We start from the raw sequence: 23,420 nt of genomic DNA, 5'->3' as shown, positions 1-23,420 counted from the left end.
ACAAGTTGAAGGCTCAAGGATCTGATGGGAAATGGAGACAGTACGACCCCCATCAGGATCAGAGATCTGAGGAATTTCCTCATCATCCTATCCACATCTGCATCACACAGACTTTGGAAGAATCTAACAGTCAACAACCTAGACGGTAGTCGGGACAATTTTCTGGGCGTCTCCTTGTAATATGGGAGATTGGGGCCTATGGGAGATCAGCACTGGAGAAAAATGAGGGCTTCGAAGTAGAGGAGATTTTGACATAAGCATCAGATCTGAGGAGAACAGATCAAAACACTTAGGAATTTTTGATGGTGACACCGATGGAGGAGCAGGTTTAGGAGACCATGCAGGAGAGAGTTTTCTGTGCTCCCTGGGCTCCGAAGCAGTTAATTTCTTGGCAGGGTTTAAGTCCCTGAAATGAAGGCTGAAGAAATAGTCAAAGCTGGAAGCAAACCGTTTAATACTAGCTTGTTTCATCTATCACTTAGGACCCTGGGGTTGAACCCTGGGCAGATTTGGTAATGGGTATCTAAGTGGCCTGCACCTAAGCAACTGATGCACTTCCTGTGGGCATCAGAGTTAGGTATTTTCTGTCCATGGTAAGTCCACTTTTTAAAACCTGTTGGCTTTTCAGCCACGTTAAAGTCTTAAATAAAGAAAAGTTTAGAAAACCATGGCATTACAAAACAATGGTAATTAACTAGCTATCCCTGCAGTCAGGTAAGAAGTTTCCAATAATGTTAACTAGAAATAAGAGAAAAAATGCACTACTTCTGGCACTGGGCTCTGTACAATATGGTGTCCTTGTTGCAGTTACCAAACCTTGATTTTCTGTTGGTGGGGCAACAAAAAAGGCTTTCCTGTCCATATACAGTACAGTTGTGTACACTTACCATAAATGTAGATGTTCGAGTGTATTCACTGTTGCAGTCATTACATTTGGGGTAATCTGCTGACAGGTTATCCTCAGTTGGCCTGAATAACAAAGTCTTGGGTCCTGCGTCAGTTGCTGTCTCCTCTTCCATGATGTCAGGTCGACGGGGGGTACAAAAACATGCAGCCAACACCATTTTATTCAGTGTTTCTTGCCCCAGAAGTCAGGTGCCCCCCAAATGGGGAGCAATAAATAAATAAATAAATAAATATATATATATATATATATATATATATATATATATATATATATATATATATATATAGATATATATATATGTATATATATATAAAAACTGAAAAATATATAAATGCACTTTTAGCAACATAAACTTTACCTTCATGTAAAAGCAAATACAACACAAAGGCTTCAGTGTATAGTGAAGGAAAGAACAGGTATAAAAAGGGGGATGGTGGGTGGGTAACCCGGACTGCAACAGTGAATACACTCGAAGATCTACATTTATGGTAAGTGTACACAGCTGTACTATGTTCTTTGCGTTTCTCTGTTGCAGTCATTACATTTGGGTAGAATCCCAAAGCTATGGATGGGAGGATGGAACTAAACGGCATTAGGTGCGGCTAAAAGGCCCTGCAGAACTGCAGTGGAAAAACGTGCCCTGGATTTGGAGAAGAGAGGCAAATGGTAATGCTTTGTGAAGGTATGAACAGAGCTCCAAGTAGCAGCCTCTAGAATGTCTTTGGTTGGAACCCCTCTGAGAAAAACTGCTGAAAGTAGAGGCAGCCCTGGTGGAATGTGATCAGATCCCCTTGGGCACAGGCTTACCATGGTGCAAGTAGCAGAAACAAATGCAGTGGCTTATCCACTTAGAAATAGTCTGCTTTGATATAGCCTTCCCCTCGACCCTGCAGCAAATGCTACCAGTAGTTGCTCAAACTTTCTTAGAGATTTGGTCTTAAGTAGAATCTTAGTTGTCTGTGTACATCCAATGAATGCAGAATCCGCTCCCCCTTGTTCTGCGGATTTGGGTAAAATGCTGGCAGGTGGATGGTCTGGTTAAGAGCCACACTGGGTACCCACCTTAGGCATAAAAGGAGGATTGGTCCTGAGGGACACCCTGTCCAGGTAAATTGTAATAAAACACTCCACTGCCATGAGAGCCTGTAGTTCTGAAACCCTTCTTTCTGAAGTGACTGCCAACAGAAAAGCTGTTTTCCAAGATAGAAATTTTATATTCGCAGTAGCTGCTGGTTCAAAAGGAGGCAATGTGAGTTTTTCCAGCACAAAATTGAGGTCCCATGCAAGAGTTGGTGACCTTCTGAGAGGCCTTAAATTTTTGGCCCCGCTAAGATACTTTTTTAAGCAGAGGATGAGAAAAGAGGGGAGGCTCTGTGTTGTAATGAGCCGAGATGGCAGAGGCATGGATTTTTATTGAAGGAAAAAGATAGGCCCTTGTCAAGCATCTCAGTCAAATATTGTAAAATCTGAGGAATATTGGGCTTTCCTGTGTCTGTTCCTTGTGCTTGGTTCCAAGCACAGAATCTCTTCCATTTATCAGCATAACATTTTCTAGTACTAGGCCTTCTGGCTTCCAAAATGACATCCGTCACAGATTTACTGAGAGGTGGTGCTTGAATAATTAATTGATCAGATTTAAGCACCACCTCTCAGTAAATCTGTGATCTCTGATAAAGATTCAGAGTTTGGAGCTGAGTGTGCAGAATTTGACTGTTCTGCTGAGACAGTAGATGAGGTATTTGAGGCAAGTACCATGGAGGAAGTTGAGACATATTCCTTAGAAGTGGGTACAAGAGCTGGAGAGGCCAGTCCGGCGCAACTAGGATCATTTTTGCTTTTTCCTGTCTGACTTTTAGTAAGACCTTGGAGAGTAGAGGGCAGAGGGGGGAAGGCATAGACTGATAGGTTTTTCCCGCTGAAGGATAGGGCATCCACTTTCCATGCTTTTTTGTGATGATTTCTTGTGCAAAATTTGTCCAACTGATAATTATGGGGAGAGGCAAATAGATCAATTTCTGGGCTCCCCCATTTCTGAGTTAACATGCTGAAGATTTGTGGATCCAGTTTCCATACGTGCGGGTCCATAAGATTTCTGCTTAGGTCTGCTAGAGTATTTTGTTTTCCTGGCAGGAATTGAGCTTGAACATGTATCTGGTAAGTCAAGGCTGTGAGTCCTTGAAGGCTGTCGGAGCATTCTGAACAGCTAGCATCTCTTTCTGGTTGATATGAAAATGCATTTGGTTTGGGCTCCATTTGCCCTAAATGCATCTCCCCTCCAGGTGGGCCCCCCCAAGCATAGTCTGATGCGTCTGTAGTTAAGGTTTGGGTAAGCAGGGGGTAGAGTGTGAATGACAGTCCCTTGTTTTGGTGACATTTCTCTGCCCACCAAAGAAACTCCTGTTGTAGGCAAGGAATGAGAGGAATCATTGTTTCCAGATTGTGAATGTTGACTCCATAAACTTTTTAGTTGCAACTGAAGTTTCCTCATATGCAGTCTCACATATGGAATTAGTAGAATGCAGGATGCCATGAACCCCAAAGCCTGCAGAATTTGTCTTGCAGATAGCTGGGTTTTTGTTGGCTTTTGTTTAAAGTATGTTGTCAGTTGCCTTTGTCTAGCGTAAGGTAAGCCACCTGGGCAGTTGTATTCAAGCTTGCGCCCAGGAATGTAATTATTTGAGAGGGTACCAGTTGTGATTTCTTTTCGTTTATGGTGTACCCTAGGCATGCTAGAAGCCTTTTTACAAACGCCATATGTTGAAGAGTGTCCTTGTCCTCTGCTTGAATGAGACAGTCATCCAGATAAGGATAGATTTGAATGCTTCTTTGTCTGCAAAATGCAATTACTGGTGCCAGGCACTTTGTAAATACCCTGGGCGTAGTAGATAAGCCAAAGGGCAGTGCAGAGAATTGGTAATGAAAAAAATCTGCTTTGAAACGGAGGTATCTTCTGCATGATTCCCTTAATGGGATATGTAGGTATGCCTCTTTTAGATCTAGAGTTACTAACCAAGCATTTCTGCCTAGCATAGGCAGTAGCTGTTGTAAAGCCAGCATTTTGAATTTTGGAATGTCCAGGAATGTGTTCAAAATAGATAAGTCCAGTATTGGATGCTATGAATTGTCTTTTCTGGGTACCAGGAAAGGTCTTGAATAAAAACCTTGTCCTTTTTCCTTTTCTGGTACCGGTTGAATAACCCCCATATCCATGAGGGACATGACTTGTTTCTGGGGCCTCTGCCCACTGGTTTTGTGGCAGATCCAGCCATCCGTTTGGAATTAGCAAAGTATGGAAATGAAATCTGTACCCCTGGGATACTATGTTTAATACCCACTTGTCCTGGGTAATTAACTGCCAATTTTGAGCATGAAGTGGTAGTTTTCCCCCAAGGGGGCTGCCAAAAGGTAAGTGCTTGGTGATGGTAGAGGAAAGTCATTGAGACTACTTACTGTGGGGGTTGTGCTTTGTTTCCTCCAGTTTTGGATGTGGTGGCACCCCACTGCTTTGACCTGTAAGAACCCTGTGATTGGTATCTGGAGCCTTTTGAGCTCCTGGATTTGCCTTGAGTGGCTCTGTTGGAGACGGGAAAGGACCAATTTTTAGTAGGCCAGTGTCTACTGAACCTGGGTGGCTGCACTTGCAACAAATCTTTTACAGTTTACATAGATTTCGCTTTGTCTTCCATTTTCTTAAAAACCTCTTCTGCTTTAATACCAAACAGAGTATCATGCTGTAAAGGAGCATCCAACAATTTAGCTTTAACATGATCAGGCAGATTTTGCTCCTTGAGCCAGGCATGCCTTTTAATCATAGATCCAGTAACGGCGGCCCTACAAGAGGCCTCCAAGGAATCAAAACCACATTGCAAAGTATGCTTTCCAACCTGTACTGCTGAATGCAATAATTCCTGTAACTCTATTTTCCACACAATCAGAAATCAACATAATTTTCTGTTTCAGTAAGCCCATAACATGCTGTTGATATTTAAGCATATGAAACTGGCAGTTTAAGGAGCGGATTGCCAAGTTTGCAGATGTATAAAGCTTCTTTCCCCATCTATCTAGCTCCCTGGAATCTCTGTCAGAGGGGGTAGGATTTTTTGGCTGTAGAGGCCTTTACGCCCTTGGGACCCTGAGAAATAGTCGCAGGATCAGCAGCATGATTTTTGAATAGAAATTTGTGGGAGTCAGGAACTCTAATATCTGTCTGGCTTACTAGGAAACTGAGGCAAGGAATCAGGAGCTATGCTTGATTCCGAAAACACATCATCAACAATGTAATACAGGAGGTATTGCCAAAGGCCTATGCTGAGGAAGAAGGAAATCCCTAAGCCTCTTTTTTGATTCAGAGAAGTCCTGACTCTCCCAGTGAAAATGTTCCCTTAAAGTATGCAAAGTCTCTCCAAAAGAGTAATTCTCAGGAGGAGATGGAGATGGGATGGATTCCTCTGCACCAGAATCCTCATAGGGTGGAATAGAAAATTCCTGATCAGAAGAAATGGAAACCTGATATGAAGATTCATAATCAGTGCCTTGCCTAGGCCTCTTAACAGGGGGTTGTGAACCCCTGATCAAGATAATTAAATCTTCAGCCATTTTGATAATCTTTTTTAGGCATAGGGGCCTGAGCACGTGGCTCATGCATCGTTTTTTTGACATAGATGTTTTTGACCTTGTTTTTGAGGCTGGCGTCGGTTTAATATAAAAATGTTGAGGCCTGAAAACACCCTCAGAAGCTGGTACCTGCTCAGCGGCTACGGATCCATCCAAGGGAGAGACATCCCCGGGTTCAATACTCTGAGAATCTCGCAGGATACCAGACTCCGAATGGGTCTCGGTAGAGGCCTGCAACTCAAAAGTAGCGGGCATCAGGGGCTGCGAAAGTGCCTCACTGAGTACCGGCAAACCAGCGAATGGCTTAGGAGAAGCTTTGTTGGTTTTGGACCTAGACAGTCTTTTTCTTTGCGTTTTTTGTGAATTCCGGTAGTCGGATTGCTAACAGACGACATTTCCGGATAATTAAATTTTGCACCAAAATATACAGAAGCTTAATAGTGCGTTAATTAAATCTAGTGCAAAACTGACAGCAAGGCACGCTGTGATCTGGGCTTAGGCAAGGAATACAGTTCAAATGAAAATCCTTATGAGGTATTTGCTTCCCACAAGTAATGCAATTATTAACTTTTACTGACATTGGTAAGGAGCAAAAAAAAAAGTTTCCCCAACAGGGTACTTACCTTTAGTTTGAAGACTTCGGTTCTGAAACTCGAATGCGAAAATTTGAGGAGTCGGCCAACCGGCACTTGCGAACTGCTTTGGCACCACACGGCAAGAAAGACTGAATTAAATGGCGTCGGCTGCATGTTTTATACCCCTGACGACCTGACGTCATGGAAGATGAGACAGCAACCGACACAGGACCCAAGACTTTGTTATTCAGGCCGACTGAGGGCAATCTGCCAGCAGATTACCCCAAACGTAAATGACTACAACAGTGAAACACTAAGAACATCCACAGTAGTTGCAATTGGGAGGACCACCTGATGGAGGGAGGATTATATTTTCAATAAAGTTTCTAATGTAAAAACAAACAAAGATAACACGTTATGCTGAAGTCCTGACGTACCTAATCAGATAAATCCAAGAAGAAAGAAGTAACAGGACACTGCTGAAACAATTCCAATAAAATCACTTTTATTAAATAAAAGTAAGCGCTTTCGGGATAACCCTTCATCAGACAAATTATAAAACTAAAGAGCAGCCATATTTAAAAAACAAGCCATCCAATCATTTGCTTACAAAAACCCGCCTATTTTTTAGCACAGGTTTAATAGGTAATACATCATTAAGGCAAGGGGGTCTATGTGCTCTTAAATCTACTATCCATTTAGATTCAGCTAGAGCTGTTCTATGTTTAATGTCACCCCCCCTATCACTGGCCCTGATGTTAACAATGCACCTAAATTTAAAAGTGTGTGTAGGATAATCACTTGTGTCTATAAAGTGCATTGCTCACATCACATGTTCTGATGTTACTAAGATGTTGCAAAATCCTAATCTTGAGCATATTGTTGGTCATACCCACGTAAAAACATTCACACTGTTCACAATTGGCCATATAGACTAAATGTTGCGTCCTGCAAGACACATAAGTGATTATCCTACACACACTTTTAAATTTAGGTGCATTGTTAACATCAGGGCCAGTGATAGGGGGGGTGACATTAAACATAGAACAGCTCTAGCTGAATCTAAATGGATAGTAGATTTAAGAGCACATAGACCCCCGGGCCTTAATGATGTATTACCTATTAAACCTGTGCTAAAAAATAGGCGGGTTTTTGTAAGCAAATGATTGGATGGCTTGTTTTTTAAATATGGCTGCTCTTTAGTTTTATAATTTGTCTGATGAAGGGTTATCCCGAAAGCGCTTACTTTTATTTAATAAAAGTGATTTTATTGGAATTGCTTCAGCAGTGTCCTGTTACTTCTTTCTTCTTGGATTTATCTGATTTGGTACGTCAGGACTTCAGCATAACGTGTTATCTCTGTTTGTTTTTGGATTCATATTGTTGGTAACGTTATGCCTGCTGAGAACATTGAGAATAACAATCAGGACTCTGCATTTATTTCTCCCAATACCTTGGGTGAAATTGTGTATGGTAACCTTGGTGGAGAAGCAACTACACTAGGTAATCCGCTCCTTGATTTGGGGTTCGCTGTCCAGAGGGAAGGATTACAAGCAAGAAATATACCTGCAGCAGTAGATAGAGCATTTGAAGATCTACTGAAAGAATGGAACTTTAAGGCAGGTAAAATGCAGCGCCTGCAATGGCAGGCTTTTCACTTGGAAGCCTGTTTAAAATATGGCATTGTTCCTAGGGGTATGAGAGTTTTGTGCATGCCAGCTCAGGGAGATAGATACCCTGAGCTGCTAGCTCAATGGCAGGCACTTAACCTAAATACAAGCATGGAGTATATGAAACTTTTAATAAAGTATTTTGCACCAGAACTGGATGTGCTTAAAGAAGAGGTTGCATTGCTACATTCCAGACTTGTAATGGACTTTCCTGATAAGAGCAAAGAAAGACTTTCCACAGTGAAACTACAACTAGCGAAGGAAGCAGATAAACTTCGAGAGACCAAACTAGGTAAAATCAGGAGGGATCACTCCGATTTTACTGATGGAAATATTTTTGTTTGGCCGAGATTTAGAGAACGTACCACCGAGCCTGTGAAACGTCTCCCAATGATGACGACAACACGTACGGAGGCTACACGCACTGAGTCGACACGCATTGCTGAAGCAACAGGGAGATCCATAACATCGAATGCGCATTTAGTAGCGCAAACGCCGAGACTGACTGGTTTATCTGTACAGGATAAGCCTGAGGGGTTATACACGAATAAAGATAAAGAGGCATGTAGTAGTTCGCTAGTTTTTGTGAATACGACCGCAGACAGGTTGAATACACAAGATTCCTCGTATGCAGAGGTGGCATCTGATGTTGTGACTAAAAGCACTAGCGAGATATATGCCTCGAACTCGACAGGAGATGCATTGGTTACAGGGGATCTTTTGAGCCCTGTGATGGCTGTAACAGTCGGAATGGCGAGTGAACAACAAAGTGAACCAGGGGCCCGTCCGAAAATGAATCAAGGGGCTCTACATTTTTTGGGGAATCTACCGGCACCAGTGAGAAAGAAGGGTGCCTGGAAGAGGTCCTCAAGCGAGGACAGGAATGCAGAGAAACGCCGGAGGACATTACAGTGACTGACAGTATGTTTAATGGCATTGTTTATAATTTATCTAAGGTTATGCTGAGCACTGATGAACTAGATGTTTTAAACAAAGGCTTAACCTTTGTTCCAAGCAAAATGTGTGTGTATAGTGATGTAATATTTGATTTAATGCTATTTTGCAGGAGTGTTGTGCGTAAACTGATTTATGATAACCAAGTTAGTGATATTATAGGCCCGAGGAAACCTAGTAGTTTTGTTCCCAACTTAACACCCACACTCAATTTGTTTATGAATGGATGTGAAAATGATCTGTTCAAATATTTTGAGGGTAGAAATGTTAATAGATACTATAATCTTACCCAGAGACAAAAAATTGCATTGCATGGTTTAATGGATAATAAGGAAATAACCATCAAGATGGCAGATAAGGGGGGGGCTATTGTAGTATTAGATACTGAATGGTATGAGAAGAAACTGAGGGACACATTGACCACAGATGGTGCTTATGAACAGATTAATCCATTACAGGTTAGAATGATTATAGATAATGTGTATAAGCAAGTTAACAGCTTTGCTAGACAGGGGACTGAAATCAGGAAGTTTGAGTTTTTAAGGATAGAGAAACCAGTCACACCCATATTTAAAGCCATGCCCAAGATCCATAAATCCCTGAGAGACCCACCACTCAGACCCATAGTTTCAGGGAGAGGGTGGGTGACAGAAAACATTTCCATTTGGTTAGAATTTATTTTAAAACCATATTTAGAGAAGATAGATAACATATTAAGAGATACAGGGCACTTTTTGGGGCAATTAGCCCAGGTCACCAAACTGAAAGGAAAGAGACTGTTGATGACCACTTTGGATGTTAACAGTCTATTTACAGTCATTGAACATCAATATGGGATAACAGCAGTGGGAGAGGTCATTAGCAGCTTGGGAGCAACAGATCACATGCGACTAGTAGTCGAGAACTTACTGTCCTTGGTTTTGAATAACAATGTCTTTATGGGACCAGGGTCTGTTTATAGACAAGCACAGGGGGTAGCCATGGGCACCCCCTGTGCCAACACTTATGCTAATTTGGTATTGTCCAAATGGGAAACCAAGGAAATTTTGAAAAATCAGGAATGGGATAAACATATAGTTTTATATGTTAGATTTGTGGACGATGTTTTTATTTTGTGGGATGGGGACACATCCACTTTTGAAAGGTTTTTAGCTTTCATTCATACTACTACCACTTTCCTGAGTTTTAGTGCTAAAACTTCTTTTACCCAGATAGAATTTTTAGATGTCTGTGTGGAACAGACAGATCTGTGTTTCACATCAAAACTTTATAGGAAACAATGTTGGCAGAACACATTATCTTTTGACAGCATGCATCAGAGGCACATCTTTCCCAACATTGTTAAGAGTCAAGTGGGTAGGATATCTAGGGTGTGCTCGGAGGATGCATGCTGTGATGAAGAATTATCTAGGTTAGGACGACACCTCACAGACAGGGGGTATGGGAGAGATATGGTTAGTAATGTTATGAGTAGCAACAAACAATATAGAAAAACAAAGTACAGGCCATGGATGGATGGTTCAGTTAGAGATAGACAGGTCAACATTGATTCGAATAGGTATAGGAAGGACAAACCTAAACTTCTTTTTACCTATGGTAGCAACATCAAAGATATTTGCCGAATAGTGCAGAATAACTGGAATATATTAACTAGTGACATTGGCCTGAAAGATATAGTAGGTGAACGCCCTATGTTTAATTACAGAAGGAATCATAACCTTAAAGATCTGTTATGTAAAGAGATACCATCTGGACAAAGGGCATACACCTAATATGAGAGTGGGTACCCATCCCTGTGGCAATTGTAAGGCATGCACATACATTAAGAGTGATATTGATTTTAAACATCCAGATATGACTAAAACTTTTTATTTTAAGGGGAGGGCAACTTGCAGGACGCAACATTTAGTCTATATGGCCAATTGTGAACAGTGTGAATGTTTTTACGTGGGTATGACCAACAATATGCTCAAGATTAGGATTTTGCAACATCTTAGTAACATCAGAACATGTGATGTGAGCAATGCACTTTATAGACACATAAGTGATTATCCTACACACACTTTTAAATTTAGGTGCATTGTTAACATCAGGGCCAGTGATGGGGGGGGTGACATTAAACATAGAACAGCTCTAGCTGAATCTAAATGGATAGTAGATTTAAGAGCACATAGACCCCCGGGCCTTAATGATGTATTACCTATTAAACCTGTGCTAAAAAATAGGCGGGTTTTTGTAAGCAAATGATTGGATGGCTTGTTTTTTAAATATGGCTGCTCTTTAGTTTTATAATTTGTCTGATGAAGGGTTATCCCGAAAGCGCTTACTTTTATTTAATAAAAGTGATTTTATTGGAATTGTTTCAGCAGTGTCCTGTTACTTCTTTCTTCTTGAAGTTTCTAATGTACTTTGTTCTGATGGTGAACTTTGGTCTATGTGGAAGTATCTTGTTTAGGGAACCGTTCTCACTAGTAATTTGCAAGTTTGTCCATTATAGCCTTTTGAGTTTGTAGTAATCCACAGAGTAAGTCAGCATACAGCTGGTGTTCCATTTTTCATTGCTTTTGTGTCTCAGGATTTTGTGGGTTTGACATGAGTGACCAGATTGGTTAGTAGGTTGCAGTCGTCGTTTGGTGTGAGTTGAAGACTTACCTGATCAGTCTTCTGCTGTACCCTAGCTAAGAAATCCTTCTAGAGATTAAGGGATGTTTTTAGTGAAAGCTGTGAGCTCATTAGAGACTTCAGCAATTCTGAGAACCTGGGACTTGATGGCATTTCTTTTTGTTCTGAAGAGATGCATGCTGTTCCTGTGGTGAAGCAGGTTTCTCTAGCGGGTTTCCAGAACAAGTCACTGGAAATTATCCTCCAATTTCAGGTTTCATGATGCTAAGGTCCAGGAAATTTCCAGACGTTTGGCTGCAGGTGGTTGTGAATTTCAGAAAGCTGGCAGATTTGCTATTGTGCTCGTAAAACCCATCCGGTTGCTGGAGGTCACAGCTCCAAATGATAAATATATCAATGAATCTGTACCAATAGGTCATACAAAACGCAGACATGTAATTCACTTCCTCCTTCCATATCCTCAGAACTGTATTTGCTAGTCTTGGGGTCATAGTAGCCCAGATTATGATGCCTCTGATCTGTCAAAAGTAATGGTTTTCGAATCAAAAGTTGCTGCTGCTCAGCAGCAGTTGTAAATGCAGACCAATCATTTCAAGTTCTTCTAGGAGAGCTTTCCATTCCTTCTGGTAGGCTTCAATGACTGCCCTAATGCAGTAGTTGTAGGGCAGAGCATTCGCGTCTATATTGAGTAGCCATGCATATTTGTCAATTGTAAGGTCTTCGAGATCTTTCTCAGGAGGTTCGAATTGTCCAAGATGAATAATCTGTTTTCTGCCAGAGGTTTGATTTTCACCTCTAGGTAAATGGACACTGGTTCCGTGACATTTCCCCCACTAACTATAACTGGCCTGTATGGGGGGGGGGGGGGGGGTCATACATTTGTATGAGGCTTAGTGCCCCCAAAAAACAAGGAAGTCTGTGATGCATAACTAAGCAAATCAAGCAGGCTGCTGCTGCTGAGGCCATCTTCACAGAGATATACGACTGCAGTCAGTAAATCCTTGTAGGCTAGTTTGCTGCACTCTAGGTTTGTATAGTAGGTAGGATTATTGAGCATTCCAAGTATCTTATTTGCTGCTGTGCTGGTGATCAAAATTCTGCCACTTTTGTCTGGTTTCATAACTCTTCTGGTTCAGTCCTTGTGGAGAGTCAAGGGCCACAAATTCATTCTTGCGCCTTTTTAGGTGTTTTTTGGAGGATTTTGCAGATGTCTGTTTTACATCTGTTTTCAAATGCAGTAACAGTGCAATGTGGAGGGTTGGAAAAATTGCTTGATCTTTTGCATTTCAGGGTTGGAATCATAGCTGAGGCGATAGGATCCACTGGTTTTCTGCTTTGAAAGTATACATTGAGGTTTAATTTCCTTGTGAATAGTCTGAGGTCTACAATGGTCTGGACCAAATAGCTTCTCTGTTGGGGGTAGGAAGGTGAGGCCTTTTTCTAGGATCCTTTTTTTCTGCTTTGCATAGTGGTTTAATGAAGTGGTTCCAGATAACATTTAAATGCGGGTACTAGGAGAGTGATGGCAACAATTCCATACACTATTATAGTTGCACACACTTCAATTTTTTTTTAATGCAATTTTTTCAGCTGTGTTCTGTACTGACGCATGCAAGACTGTCACCACATTATGAAGTAAGAGCAAAACAGCTAAACAGAAGAGTTCTAGAGAGGTATATAACTGGAGGAATTTAATCATCTAACTGTCCGAACAAAGTCTTTTTTTCTTAGTAACATCTGGGGCAGATAGTGGCACAGTCTCTGCCCTCCCAAGTACAAGAAAGACTCATCTGAATCCTGATAAACTCTGACATGAAATGAGCATCCCTCTACAAAACGGTGCTTAAAAAGGGGAAAATTTTCCATTCTGCAAAAATACCTTTTAAAACATTGTAGCACTAGAATGACTATAGTTTTGTTTGCATGGTTCACAACTCATGCATTTTACACGTGTTTAGAAAGCACAGCATCAGTTGCTGCTTTAATTTATTTTCCTCAAACTTTTTTCTTGCTTTCCCAAAAGCTATTTTTTTTTAAACAAAGTAAAACAAATGTTTACCATTTTGACTAAAGAATGCTTACCTTTACCAGGATTGAGATTTTGGTCTATAAAAACTTTCAACTCTCCATTTGCTTCAATTAGGCCAGCCTGCACAAACAGAAAAAAAAAAAAAAAATCACAAAACAAGAAAAAAAAAAGGTGTCCTGTCTGTCATGTATGTTCTCAGCATAAATACTATCAGGATGCAGGCTAGTTCTTTCAATGTACTGCAGCAACAACACTTATGATTTGTTTATTGTAAATGAAGGAAAATGTACTTTTCTGTGCAACACATTCATAGTTTAAAATATTCACAAGTGGAAATCTGATCAACTTGCAAATAACAGTAACTATACCATATTAAACAGCAGCTTTGTTGCACAGAGGGATCAAAGCTCAACTGATCTAGACAACCCAACTTCACCAATGGCTTGGGAAGTTGCTAGAGATGGAGTGATGGGGAAAGAAAGACAAGACATTGCCTGCTTTACTTATTCGCATTGGAAATGTTAGGGAGCACGTGGTCTAAATCAGAAGCTGTGGTGTCACAGTCAAGAATGCGACAAATAACACTGCTGTAGTAGATGAGAAAGCAAAGACTGACATCTCCATATAAATGAGGTTATTTTCCTTGCAACACAACTGTACACCCATTAAGGCCACTTCAGCCCAAGAAAATCAGAGGGGAGGTAGTGCTTACCGGTGCGTGCAGCTGCAGTACAATGATCCCAGCTTCTCTCTCCATCCCGTTGTGAGAGGGGGCACTGACAAAGCAGCCAACAGATCAGCCCCTTAGGAGGGACAAGATTCACCCTGTAAAGGGTTACGACTTGAGAACCCCTCAAGACACAGTAGCACTGAGGAGGGGGGGGCATGGGGGCAGCAATAAATATAAAGTCAGCAACAGATAGCCAAACAAAAAAGTTTTTAAATGATGGCAATGCACTTTGTCTACACATTTTTTGGGGATAGGCAAATAGACATGCTTCAGTCATTAAACTGAACCAAATAGCTCAATTTCTAAACTCTGGTGAAATCTGACAATATGTCCAACTGATGTCCATATTTGCAAATTAGGTAACTCGTCAGAGCATTATGTCAGTGCGCTCACATATGCCTGTGCTTAAAAAAAAAAAAAAAAGTATATACATTTGTTAAGGTCACTATATGTTCCCCCAGATGCCACCTATGAGGATAAAAAAGTTAAGTACTCATTGTAACATTACATCTGTGTTGTCCATTTTCATTTTCCTCAACCTGTGGGTTTCGTATCTGGTGGGAGGATGACAAAGGTTAAGGTGTTTACCTTACAGACACAGTGCACGGTTTGATTCTCACATGGGATAACTGGCTAGGCTTGAAATGGCTCACAAGGGCAGTTAGCCTAGTTCTAATCTATGAACCCTTGGATCATATTCTGCCACTTTCCAAAGCTTTAGGCTTCAAAGCACAAGCTCATCCCCTACCCATCATGCCTCACTCCCCCAAAATAACCTCTGATCAAGTATGCCATTAACACGTACAACGTCTAAAGAAATTACATGTATATGAATCCACAAAAAATAAATACAAAGGTATTAACATAATTCTATTCAAAGGGAAAGCAGAAATCAAGAGCTCAAATAAGAAGTTATGTAGCTACCACAACGTTCCATGTTTGTAGTCCATCTCGCCTACATTCTTACTGGATGGGTTCAGAGTCGATCCTCGTCTCCGACTCGGCCGATACTAAAGCTCAAGAGCTTTTACTGGCTCGAGGCTATCCCCTATCCTATGGTACACCACAGCAATTCCCCACATCTTGTTTGCAAGAAAGTAACTAAACACAGAATAGTGATTATACTATCAATAACTATGTACATATAAAAGATTTTGTTTTACTATCCATGACATGTGGACAGACAACTCTAACAAGGTCAGACAGCATAATGGATAGTCCACCAGTTCCTCCAGGATACAGGATGGGGGAAGGAGGGTGGGATGCAAAAATGTAGACTAGATGGACTACAAACAAGGAACGCTATGGTAAGTGCATAACTTAATGTTATGTAGTCCTACCTTGCTGTAATTCTTGCTGGATGGGACAGCCCCAGGTGGCTCAAGCAGAGACTCTTGAGCACAGTGGACCCAAAGGATGACCTGTCCCGGGAGGTCAAATCCAATTTGTAATGAGTGACAAAAGTATGAGGTCTTGCCCATGTAGCTGCTACACAAATGGTATCAATTGGGAGTTTTGATTTGAAGGCATATGAAGTTTACACAGCTCTAGTTGAATGGCCTCTTACTTTAGCAGATAGCTGTTTCCCAACATTTTTGTAAGCAAATGAGATGCAGTCTGAAAGCCATTTAGACAAAGTTACCTTGGAAACGGACAAGCCTTTGTTCTTCTCTGAGAAGGAAACAATTGATCCGATTTCCTAAAATCTTTAGTCCTGTGCATATAAAATCGGAGAATTCTAATTAATGCAGTCTGTATTCTGATTTATTACCGTAATTGGGGAAGAATACTGGTAAATTCAATAACTGTGTTTAGATTATGTTCTGAGCATACCTTAGGGAGGAAAGAAGGATTAGCTCTTAGGGAGAGACTGTCCTTATGGAATATAATATATGGAGGATGAATGGTCACAGCCTGCAATTCTGAAAACCTCCTAGCAGATGTTATAGCTACTAAGAACAATGTCTTCCAAGACAACAATTTCAAGTCGGATGAAGACGGTTCAAATACTGGAGAAATCAAGGAGATAAAACTAAGTTCAAGTCCCAGGGCTCCGGAAGTTGCCCGATTGGAGGTCTGAAAAGGACTCCTCCTTTCAAAAAGGTTTTACATAAAGAGTGGGACATAACAGAATTTCCCATGTTCCCAAAATAATTTGAAATGGCAGCCAACTGAACTCTAAGTGTAGCAGCTGCAGCTCCTCCTTGAAAAACAGATGCAAAGAAGGACAGAATAGACTCTACGGGGGCTGAGTAGGGATTTATGCCTTCTTTAGCCACCCGAATGGAAAACCTTTTCCATTTACTGGAGTATAATTTCCTGGTGGAAGGCTTGTGGGAAGAAAAGAGGATGTGTTTAACATTAGGAGAAAGGGATATACACCTGGCTATTCTTGGAACTGGAGCAGCCATGCTGTCAATTTCAGGGTTTGGATGGTAGGATGCAACTGGCCTGATTGGTGAATCAAAAGGAGTGGAGATGATTCCAGAATCCATGGTTCCTCCAAGAGAAAAGGCCACAGGAAGGGGAACCAGACTTGGCGAGGCCAGTAAGGAGCAATGAGGATCAGGGTACTCCAACAGTTATGCTTTCTGAATCACTTTGGGTATGAGAGGAAAGGGTGGAAAAGCATAAAGAAATCCCGGACGCCAATTGACCTAGATAAAGCTGATCTGTATGTTACCACCATGTAAGATCCCTCTTGCAGGAGTTTGAATCAGTATTTGGTGGGACAAGGGTAGATCCTGCATTGACCACTGGGCATAAAGTAGCCACTGAAGTACTCATGTGTAGACGGGCTAGGAGAACTAAGAATGGTGGATGCCATAGTCCCTAGAACTTGAACTACCCTTGCCTGTACTTCGTCTTTGGTCAGAAAGAATCTGACTTGGTTGTGCAACAAATCTATCCTTTCTGGTGTCAGTTTTGCTGTCATGGTGGTTAAGTCTATGTCTGAGCCTAAGAATACGATGCACTGCGATGGAGATAAGGCGGATTTTTTTTAGATTTACTGTAATTCCTAATCTGGTGCACAAGAATAGTCTCTCATCCCTGGCTCAGATTAGTTGGTGCTTGGTGTTAGCAGTGAGGAGCCAGTCATCTAAGTACGGAAACACCTGGAATCCCTGACATTTCAGGTGAGCCGTGACCACCACCATACAATTGGTGAACACATTGAGGGCTGTAGTGAGGCCAAAGGACAGTGTTCAAAATTGAAAATGACTGGCTCCCAGCCGAAAGCGTAGATGTCTTCTGGAGCACCTGTCCATTTTGATATAGTAGTATGCGTCCTGAAGATCTATGGAACACATCCAATTATCTTTTCCAATAAACTGAAAAATTGACTGCAGAGTGATTATACAGAACTTCAATTTTTTTACAGACTTGTTTAGGTTGCTGAGATGTAGAACTGATCTCCAGTCCCAGTATTTTTTGGAAGTAAAGTATCGTAAGTTCTGAATCCTATTTGCTCTGTGGGGACTTCTTGGATGACTTTTTTGAAGCAACAAGATAACCTCTAATGTTGCATGGTATATTTGGTTGGGTGGTACATCTGGTAAAGACCGATTTGTAGGGGATCGGAAACAAAAGGAATGAGAACCTCTGGAAATTATATTTTGTACCCATCGATAGTGGGAAATTTGTAGCCAGGCACTTGGGTACAGTGAGAGGCGACCCGCAACTGCCTCCAGAGACGGACAGTCAGGCAACCCCTCAGGGGCAATGAAAGGGTTGATCAGAGAAAGCATCTCATCACTCTGGTGTTGCGGACCCCTTTGCCGCAAACAAGGCATCTTCCATTATAACCTCCCCCTCAAGGGAAAGGTTGACCTTGTGCTTGAGGAAAACCTTTTTGGGATTTACGGAACCACATTTTCCCTGCTGCTGGACCCTTGGGATAGGGTCTGAAGGAAGGGAGAAAGACAGCAGATAAGGTTTTCCCTTCCTGCTCGCACTTGGTCAAAGTCTTATACCTGAGGTCCAAAATGAGTTGAACCATCAAAGGGGATGTTGGTAAAGGAAGACTTGAAGGATTCCATAAAATTGCATGCACGCATCCAAGAATGTCTCCTAAAAGAACCCTGCTGCGGCTGCCATGCTCACTCCATCAGTTGCATAGGAAATCAGCCTCATGGAATTAGCAATAGAGGTAAGGGTGAAGAGCTGTGAAGATATCTTGTCAGCGGATCCCAAAGCTACTGAACCCTGAAGGGTAACTCCCAACTCCTTTAGGAGATCCCTTTGAAGCCTAGTAAAATGCGACAGGTAATTTAGTGATCGTAGGGTAAAGGCCGCTGAAGAAAAGGTACGCTTTCCATACCTCTCCATCGTCCTAGACTCTATTAGGAGGATGGATATTTGAGGATATCTCACATAACTCCTGCTTTGTGGCTGCTGCTACCACCATAGCATCCACAGGTACTCCCTTGGTTAGAAATGTAGAGGTCCAAGCTTTCTGAGACACGACCCCTAACAGTTGGTCATATGGCGGTGTCAGGAGGTGGAAGGTCAGGAACCAAAAGCCTCAAGGTACACAGATTCATCCTCAGTAGGGTTAGAAGTCTTCCAATCACCCCTCTAAGGATTTCAAGGATGTCCCCAAAAGAGACATCCTCAGAGGGGGATCTTGGGGACCCTTCTGACTCATCCAAATCAGTGTCAGAAGTGACAGACTCGGGTGAGTCAATATGCTTCCTATTACAAACTCTCTTCCGTGGGACCTCTCCAGTGGGGTAATCTGGGGAGGTCTCGGAAGAAGGTACACCTCCAGTGGGGGCTCTGGTCCCCTATGCTTAGGGGCAGGCAGGGAAGAAGAGGCTGCTACCGGCTGCTGGAAGGACGTTGGGTCCAATGGCAGGGCTCTAGTAGTTAAAGCTCTATCACCTCGAAAGCATTACTACCCTGCTCCGAAGAAGACCTCTGCTCCGAGGAAACAGATGGTAGACTCTGGACCGGAGGAGCAGGCTCCGAAGTGGAAACGGGAGCTGAGCTCACCAAAGCAGAAGCACCGAGAGGGAGGGTCGGATCTGAAAAAAAAAACGGGGTGACTATACCTCTCAGAGTCGACCAGAGACAGTTGGAACAGAGACCCCTCGGCTCCAAACTGAGCCGATGAAGTTAGAGTTATCAGTTCTGAATAAGCAGGAAGAGTTCTCGGAACAAAGGGCTCCAGCACTAAATGACCCAAACATTACACACTCAGAGCGAAGCAGTCGGAGGAGGAACAGTAGACTGAGGATGGGACAGATCTGAAGTCTTTGGGTCCAGAGGAGCTAAAATTTTTGCCAGCGCCGGGTCACAGATCAGCCTCTTCACCACCAACTCTACATCCTCATCAGATAGTGTCCTGGAGAAATGGGAGGAGATAGGAGATCTCCTCCTTTCCAAAATAGAAGATCTTAAGGTGGGTGAAATTGGTTCCAAGATGGGAGAGTGTCTCGACAGAGATGATAGTCTTGGAGCCGATGAAACAGACGGCACAGAGACTGAAGCAGAATCAGAGCCAGAATTTTTGGCTCGGTCGCTTTTGATTTGTCTGTTCCGAAACAGGAACCGAAGGAGATTTCCTTTTAGGAACTGACTGACCTTGTTCCAGCTGCTCTTGGGAAGGAACTAGTCATAAAGCCCCTATTGATAAGTTTTCTTTTCCTTTCATTAAGAACCCTGGTGCTGAACACATGACAGACGGTACAGAGGGTTCTTGTAAATGAGCCTCTCCAAGACAGCACGCACAACTGGTGTGACTGTCAGTCAATGACTTTTTGAGAACATTTATCACATTTTTTAAAGCCAGAAGGGCGGTGTTCTTTGTGTTCTCCGACTATCCTTTCACATATTGCTTTTGAAAAGAAAGAACAATACAGTAACATACCAATAGTACAGCTATAAGAATATTATATATATAGATACATACACACATATATATATATATATATATATATATATATGTATATATATATATATGTATATGTATATGTATATATATATATATGTATATATATATATATATATATATATATATATATATATAAGGAGAAAAAACTAGCACACGGAGGAAAGGCCCTCTAATTTCAACGGGCAACTACAGCCCTCTAACTAAAACAGGCCGTACAATCCTTAAAGAAAAGTGACAGGGGTAGCATAACACAACAATCACTCAGATAATAAAGGAAAAACTATTAATGAGAAAGTGAAGAGATATAGTCAAAAAATATAAAAATATTTAATTTAGCCAACGAGCCATTAAGAAGACGACCTCGAAGCTTTCGTGGCAAATGAGATCTGGGGAATTGCCGTGGTGCACCATGGGATAGGGGACAGCCTTGAGCCAGTAAAAGCTCTCAAGCTTTAGTATCGGCCAAGTTGGAGCTGAGGATCGGCTCTGAACCCATCCAGCAAGAATTATGGCGAGATAGGATTACATAACATAAGTGGTTCCTATAAGAGTATCCATCAGGTCCTTATAGACATGTAGTAGGAGGGAGGGAAATTGAGGAAAAACGAAAATGGACAACACAGATGGAATATTATGGCGGGTACCTAACTTCTTTATCGGACAGTCATTTTCACTCATTCCTCAACTTGTGGGACAGATTTCCCAGCTACAATAATCTTGGGTGGCTATCATGGAAGAATGTTCAGCAGCACTGCAGAGCCAAAGGCAGAACTATTTCTGGAGGTAATATCCAACACACAGGGTGAAATAAAGGTACGCGAGTTGGACCAAGAAGCAGCTGCACAAATCAATAAAGACCCTACACCAAGAGGCTTGAGATGTTGATATGGATCTGGTAGAGTGGGGTTTCACATGTGTGGGCAATGATATACCTTTAGATGAATACATAAAAGAAACGCAATCTTTTAATCATTTGGCTAAAGGGGTCTTAGAGACTGGTCTTCCTTTTCTTATACTGGCGAAGGATATGAACTGATCAGACTTTCTGAATGACTTTGTCCTGTCTAGATAAAATCTTAGTGGTCCATGAACATCTAAGAGATGAAGGATATACTCTACCTTGTTTTGAAAATCAGGAAAGAAGATTCGTAGGTTGACAGGCTGGTTAATATTGTTTACTGTAGCAACTCTGCGTAAAAAAGAATGGTTGGTACATAAGGTTACTCTGTCTTTATGGAAAATTAAATAGAGAGTTTTGGAAGAGAGGGTTTGTAACTTGAAAAGTACAGTTTTGTACCTACCATAAATGTAGATGTTCGAAGATCCACATTGCTGCAGTCCTTACATATGGGGGTAGTCCGCTGTCCTCGGTCGGCCCGAATACCAAAGTATTAGGCTGACGTCGGTCATGGGCGCTCAGATCTGACATCAGAGCATCAGGGTATAAAAGCGCATGACCAACGTCATATCCTCAGTCTTTTCTTGCCCCAGATGTCAGAAGGCCCTAAAAAGAAAGGCCACAGCCCAAAAACAGGATACCTCCCAAAAACATGCCCAACAACAACCATCACCCAAACCATATAACCATGCCAAACTACAGAGGGAAGGAGGGAGGAGTATTGGACTGCAGCAATGTGGATCTTGAACATCTACATTTATGGTAGGTACAAAACTGTACTATGTTCTTCATCTCACATTGCTGCAGTCCTTACATATGGGTAGAATCCCAAAGCAGAGGTAAAGGGAGGATGGCAAAATCATAAAGCATTAGGGGCTGCTAAAATGCCCTGTAATATTGCAGTGGCAAATCCAGCCCTAGACTTGGAATAAAGAGGAAGGTGGTAATGCTTGGAAAAGTATGTACGGAACTCCAAGTGGCTGCTTCCAAAATATCTTTTGTAGCTACCCCCCTTAGAAAGGCAGTAGAAGTGGCAGTAGCTCTAGTGGAATGAGGTCTGATTCCAGCCGGAATCTCCTTACCATGATGGGAATAACAGAAAGAAATACAAAACCCAATCCATTTAGAAATAGTTTGTTTTGAAACAGGTTTTCCCTGAGAACCCAAAGCAAAAGAAACAAACAACTGCTGAGACTGCCTGAACCCCTTGGTTCTGCTCAAATAATAACGTAACTGCCTGTGAATATCCAAAGTATGCAAAATCTTCTCCCCTTTATTTTGGGGGTTTGCATAAAAGTAGGCAAATGAATAGTTTGGTTCAAAGCCACACTAGAAACCACTTTAGGCATAAAGGAAGGATTAGTACGCAAAGATACCCTATCCTTATGAAAAATCAGGAAAGGTTCCACTGCCATAAGGGCCTGTAATTCAGAAACCCTTCTTGCAGAGGTAATGGCCAACAAAAAAGCAGTCTTCCATGATAAATACTTTAACTCGGCAGTAGCTGCAGGCTCAAAAGGTTGTAGAGTAAGCTTTTCCAACACAAAATTGAGATCCCAAGCAGGAGTAGGAGCTCTACGTGGGGGTCTTATGCTCTTTGCCCCTCTAAGAAATTGCTTAAACAAAGGATGGGAAAATAAAGGAGGGTCACAGTCATAGTGAGCAGAAATGGCTGCAGCATGAACCTTTATCGAGGAGAAAGACAAACCCTTGTCCAATAATTCAGTAAGATATTGAAGAGAAACACTTAAATCAGGCTTGGAAACATCAAAGTCCTTCGCTTTGCTCCAAAGAAAAAATCTCCTCCATTTATCAGCGTAAACTTTCCTTGTACCAGGCCTTCTGGCCTCCAAAATAACATTCAAAACTTGTTGTGGAAGCTGAAACCCTCCAGGGTCTAAAACAGAATATGCCAGGCTGTGAGATGCAGAGACTGAATCTTGACATTAAGGAAGTGATTGCCCTCCTGAGACAAAAGATGCGGAATCAAAGGCAGAGGCCATGGAGGCTCCCGTAACAAACTCCTCAGTAGTGGGTACCAGTGCTGTCGAGGCCAATCCGGCGCTATCAGAATCATGGATGGCTTGTCTATTCTGGCCTTCAGGAGTACCTTGGAAATGAGAGGCAGAGGTGGAAAGGCATAGACATGAAGATTGCTCCAACTGAATGATAGAGCATCCACCTTCCAAGCTGTGGGATGAAACATTTTTGTGCAAAACTTTGGCAACTGGTAATTTAGTGGAGAAGCGAACAGATCTATGTCTGGAGTCCCCATAACACTGTCAACTTTTGAAACACATGAGGATCCAGTTTCCACTCGTGAGGATCCACAATTTGTCTGCTCAACACATCCGCTAAGGAGTTCTGTGCTCCTGGTAGAAACCTTGCCTGAAGATTGAGGTGTAAACTGAGAGCAGTCTCCCACAAAATCATCGCTTGCCTGCAAAGAGGGTATGAATGGGTTCCCCTTGCTTGTTGATGTACCACATGACAGTAGTGTTGTCTGTTTGAATCAACACCTGTCC

At 42.0% G+C, this 23,420-nt stretch overlaps 1 protein-coding gene across 1 annotated transcript in view; it reads right to left on the bottom strand.

Annotated features, from left to right (window-relative positions):
- The window catches only part of TFDP1 (transcription factor Dp-1), a 1,398,147-nt gene that overhangs the window by 1,239,709 nt on the left and 135,018 nt on the right, over positions 1-23,420 (bottom strand). The window contains exon 3 of the mRNA XM_044072010.1: positions 13,425-13,502. Within this exon, the coding sequence (XP_043927945.1) occupies positions 13,425-13,502 (78 nt within the window). The remainder of the gene's footprint in view (positions 1-13,424; positions 13,503-23,420) is intronic.

Source organism: Protopterus annectens, chromosome 5.part0 (assembly GCF_019279795.1).
Source record: "Protopterus annectens isolate FY-2018-M chromosome 5.part0, PAN1.0, whole genome shotgun sequence".
In the NCBI taxonomy this organism is placed as follows: Eukaryota; Metazoa; Chordata; order Ceratodontiformes; family Protopteridae; genus Protopterus; species Protopterus annectens.
Note: the sequence above shows the minus strand (reverse complement) of the source record. Positions and strands in the feature narration are given on the sequence as shown.